A 4940-nucleotide genomic window follows, 5' to 3' on the forward strand; every position below is an offset into this window, starting at 1 on the left:
AAAAAGTAATCCAAAATTTTACCCAAAATGCTGCTAAGCGAGATCCCCCTGTAATTATCCGACGACGTAACCGATTTTCTGGGGTTCTTGGGTATAGGTACAACCGTTGTTTTGGCGAAATCGCCGACACAACACCCATGATTAACCATCGAAGAAAGTAACAACAACACCATGACCTTCAGTCTATTTCCCCCATGAACAAAGTGATCAGATTAAAGCCCAGAAATACTATCACTCTTGCCACTTTTCAGATTCTTCATGGCCCTGACCACATCGTCATAAGTAATAACATGATCATCAGCACAGACGCCCTTACAACACTTCTCCCGAACACCACTGTTGATATCCTGGATCAACCTCTCCATATCACCATCATCATATGATACAGAGTTGTATACCCGTTTAAACTTGTCAGAGAATAGGTTACAAATAGCCTCTGGTCCTTATACATCATCCATGGTATTAGGTAGAACGCCATTTCCCTTACAAACTTTTCGTACCTCCTTCCAAAACTCTTTGCCACTTTTATTTTCCATCTTTGTGGCTAATTTGTCTGAAGCTGATTTTTCTTTATTATATTTTACCCTTCTCACAACATAGTGATATGCTGCCCTAGTCCTGCGTCGTATGTCTGCGACCACCCAATTGTGGGGCCGTCCATTCTCAACCCAAATAGTATGCCAGAAAATGGCTTTTTCCCTGTGCACCTTCACCTGATCATTCCAGTCTGCTATTCCCTTTGAACACTTAGCATTGTTCTTTGGGACCATAACCCTGCCAGCATTGAGACACGCATCGATTATGCTATTATGAAAAGCTTCAATTTCATCTTGATGCGTCTTACAAAAAAAATTTCTACAATTAATAGCCCCCACAGGTATAACAACCCGACTCAACAATTCATCCAGAAAATTCCGATAATTTTCAATATCTTCGGCTTTCGCCTTTTCCCAGGAAATATCCTGTCCACGTGCTTCAGTCTTGGGACAATCCCGTGTATTGCACGGGACATTCAGACCAAGATGCAGACTGGAATGATCAGACAAGTTGTGCCCACTGTGTACGACCTCATAATAGTTAATACGTGTATACACACTCTCAGAAACTAAAAAATGATCAATCAAAGATCAACATCCGTTTGCCTTACTTTCATAATCAACTCTGGCTAACTGGTGATCTAATGCGAAAAAGAGATTTTCTTCACGCACAAATTCCAAGAGCGCCAATATATGCTGTGAGTTTAACCTAGACAGCTCAGTGTTCAGGTCGCCCCCAACGATAACATACGGAGTTTCATAAGCATGCAGAAATGCCGATGTTTCCATTGAAATGTTTTGAAATTCTATTACATTTTGCTGACCCCCACTATCCGTGGGCATGTACATATTAATTAATAAAATGTAGTTATCTAACTCATCAACCATAATCTTGACCGCACAAACTCTCTTCGAATCGAAATCCACCGGGGTGACAACCCCTTTAAATGTGGTTCCAGAAACAGACCTTGAAGATGGTTCCCCCGAGACTGAGTTCTGCATTCCATGGAGCAGGTTCCCAAAGGCAGTCATGAAACATTGCAAGCGTGGCATTAGGCCAACACCAAGCGAGAGACGTGAATTGATCAGTTTAATCAGTGGTGACATGATTGCGCTGGGTTGCCCCAAACGTGCGACCATTAAACGAGTTGCGAAGAGTATTGTCGCAAAGTACCCAGACTCATTGGAGGATAAGAACACAGACGGGAGGAGACTGGGTAATGGATATCAGTCGCTCTTTACAAAGTTAGAAAATAAGATATACAATGAAGGTCAGAAGAAAAGACGGCTACAGAGACAAAGTGAACTAAAAACAGGAGAGGCACCCAAACGGAATGCCCAAGATGATGACAATAAAGATCGATATGGTTGCATTGAACATCAGTGGAAGCCAAAGATGCCTGAGGGAGAAATGATCCAAACTCAAGAAGAGAAGAAGGGTACCTTAAAAAGCTTTGGTCCTGAATATGATTCAAAAGAAGTCACCCGCCTGATGAGTGAGACCTACTTTCTGCAACGGAAGAATATATGCGAGAACTCAACGGTGAAAGAACTGATGGTAGAGTGGCCATTCCTTTTCAAGTACGAATGTCTTTCAGTACACTTCGAACATCTAACAGGTGTCAAGATTGATTCGGCCTATAAAGAATCGCTCGTTGCCCGCAATAAGGGTTTCAGGATTTGGGAATTCCTGAGCTCAACTGCATCTGGTTCGAAGAAATCCAACAAACTGAAGACTTGGATTTCACTGGTAAAGGATGAGGTTAAAGCAACTAAGAATATCCAACCACAGTGCCAGGCGGTGATACTCATGCTTAGGCACCTTCCCCATAGAGGTATACGGTATACTACACTATACGCGAACAATGGCTTCATAAAGGGTGCATGACCATGAAACTATTGTTCGCATATAGTATAGTGTAGGGTATAGCTCTATGGAATAGGTGCCTTATGCATTACTTTGAAGAAGATGAGGGCGTACTCTTCCACTTCTATGGAGTAAGTAATATTCATGCATTTCTTATGCCTGACTCCATAGTCAACCTAGGACATGTATACATAAGCTACGTGTTCTGTAACTGCTCCTGCATGCAGGCCATCCATACACTGCGGGCAAAAATGATAATGCCTAATTTCTATGACCCAGCCCCTGGTAAGCAAAAGTCATAAAATTATGTTCACCAGCCCATATTTATGAAGGAAACCTGGAATGTAAATATGTAAAGCAAGAAAATTAGCGATATTGAATTACTTTACTTCCAGGTCACTGGTAACAGAGAGGCTGTTGAAAAGGACGGAGATAAACCCGAGACACCATTCATTGCAATCATTGGTAAGTGTATATAAACAATGATTTAAGTTCATATAGTCTATTACAATCCACTAGAAATTTGGGAAAGTATGTGAGGGATGCATGATGACTTACTAGTAAGACTCGCAAGCCAGTCGGTGTCCTCACTCTGCCGTCACTCTATGCTCCTCACAGGACTGGCACATTGAGCATTCACCACGGCTTGAATCACAACAACCACAACTCTGGTATAGTGCCAGCTTGCTATGCCACTTAGCAGATCAAATGCCGCTTCTTGAATAGCCAGCCTTTTCATTGGCTCAAAAAAAGTGTTGTGGTAAGCTGGTGTGACTTTGTTCATTGAGGATCTTTTTCCTTCTACGGTAGTTTAATATGGAAAACTTCCATCACATTTGTATGGTCTTGATAGGAAGTAATGCACGCCAAATATATGGACAATTGTGTGTGGTATAAAACATGAAAATAATTTATATTCTTGCTGTTCCTTTGTCATTTTATTACCCAGTAAGTTGGGTGCTTTCTACTTGGCTCTACTATATGGATGCTGAAAGGATATTCCCTGATTCAGATGCAGGTGAAGAAAAACCAGTGGGTATTATTGTGACCTTTAAAGCTTACGACAACAGCATCTTGATCTTTTTCAGGGAACTTGTCGGAATCAATCCGGAAAAGATGAACACGAAAAGGAAGAAGAATGCCAAGAAGGTGCCAATTCATCCTAGGATTGTCAGTTTGTTGAATGGAACTCGGGACTTTGAGTCGGATTGGGGATGCCCAATGTAGATGCAAGAATTGTGCAGGCATAAAGAACTGTCGATTGGCCCTTCCCAATGGGTGAGGTCAAGTCTTGGGGTAGAGAAAGTGTTGGGAAAGTGTTATAGGCCTTGCTAAGTGACTGATGCTTGTATCTGGTAATACACCCCTTTGTACCAATGTTACTCTGTGTAATGCTGGTCTGAAAGGGTGTTTTACCAGACGCAAGTGTTGGTTGCTCAGCAAGGCTTATAACACTTTCTTTACCCCAAGACCTGACCTCACCCATTGGGAAGGGCCAATCGACAGTTCTTCTGCCTCGTCTCATGGTTCAAGTGTTGAATTAAAATCATTAGAGAAATTAAGATTTCCCACTAAGTTGTAATCAAGATCGTAGTTCTTATTTGGGACTTCCAGTATGCATGTTGGAATCCTGATTGGCCTTCCAAATGTTGTTGTTTATGGTTTATTTACAAGTTCAAGTGTTGTATGAATATCATTAGGGACACTTGTAATTTTAAGATTTACGTTCTTGTTTTGGACTTCCAGTGTAGGAATCCTGAAAAGGTAAAATAATCTCTGAACTGGCCTTCCAAATGTGAACTTTTATTGCATATGTACAAGTTCAAGTGTTAACTTGAACTTATATGAATATCATTAATAGGGAAACTTGTAATTTTAAGATTTAAGTTCTTAGTTAGGACTTCCAGTGTAGGAATCCTGAAATGGTAAAATAATCGTTGAATTGGCCTTCTAAATGTTGATGTTTTTGGCATACAATGTATGTACAAATTCAAGTGTTATATGAATATCATTACCCGGTAGCATAAATATATAAAAGACCCCGGTCTTTTATATATTTCATGCCTGTAGGGAAACCTAGTTTTCTTACTTAGTTGTAATCAAGAGCGAAGTTCTTATTTGAGACTTCCAGAATAGGAATTCTGATTGGCCTTCCAAATGTTGACGTTCATGGCATATATACAAGTTCAAGTGTTGTATGAATATCACTACCTGGTAGAGAAATTTACATGTAGATTTTTTACTCAGTTGTAATTTTTAGATTTAAGTTTTTATTGGGAATTCAAGTGTGGGAATCCTGAAATAATTGTAAAATAACAACAAAAGTTTCTATATGTTGGTAACTTGTTGAATAAATGTCTAAAATTAAGAGTTATTCTTCATATTTTCTTTTCTAAGTGCATCTATGTGCAGCATTTCGTTTTATCTCATGTGCCTGCAGGAGAGTGTTGAGAACAATTCTGTTTTTTTCACAGAACTGTAAATTAATTAAAATATATGAATGAAGTCTGTAAATCTACAGAAATTTGCCTGCAGCA

The 4940-nt window shown here is 39.9% G+C and overlaps 1 protein-coding gene across 1 annotated transcript; it reads left to right on the forward strand.

The window, feature by feature from the left end:
• Positions 1-1566: 1566 nt before the first annotated feature.
• Positions 1567-3630, forward strand: LOC135499338 (uncharacterized). The gene is made up of 3 exons (XM_064790083.1): positions 1567-2286; positions 2799-2868; positions 3416-3630. Exons 1-3 carry the CDS (start codon positions 1567-1569, stop codon positions 3628-3630), a joined length of 1005 nt encoding a protein of 334 aa, XP_064646153.1.
• The last annotated feature ends 1310 nt before the right edge of the window (positions 3631-4940 follow it).

The sequence above is a fragment of the Lineus longissimus genome, chromosome 15, assembly GCF_910592395.1.
Source record: "Lineus longissimus chromosome 15, tnLinLong1.2, whole genome shotgun sequence".
Taxonomy (NCBI): domain Eukaryota; kingdom Metazoa; phylum Nemertea; class Pilidiophora; order Heteronemertea; family Lineidae; genus Lineus; species Lineus longissimus.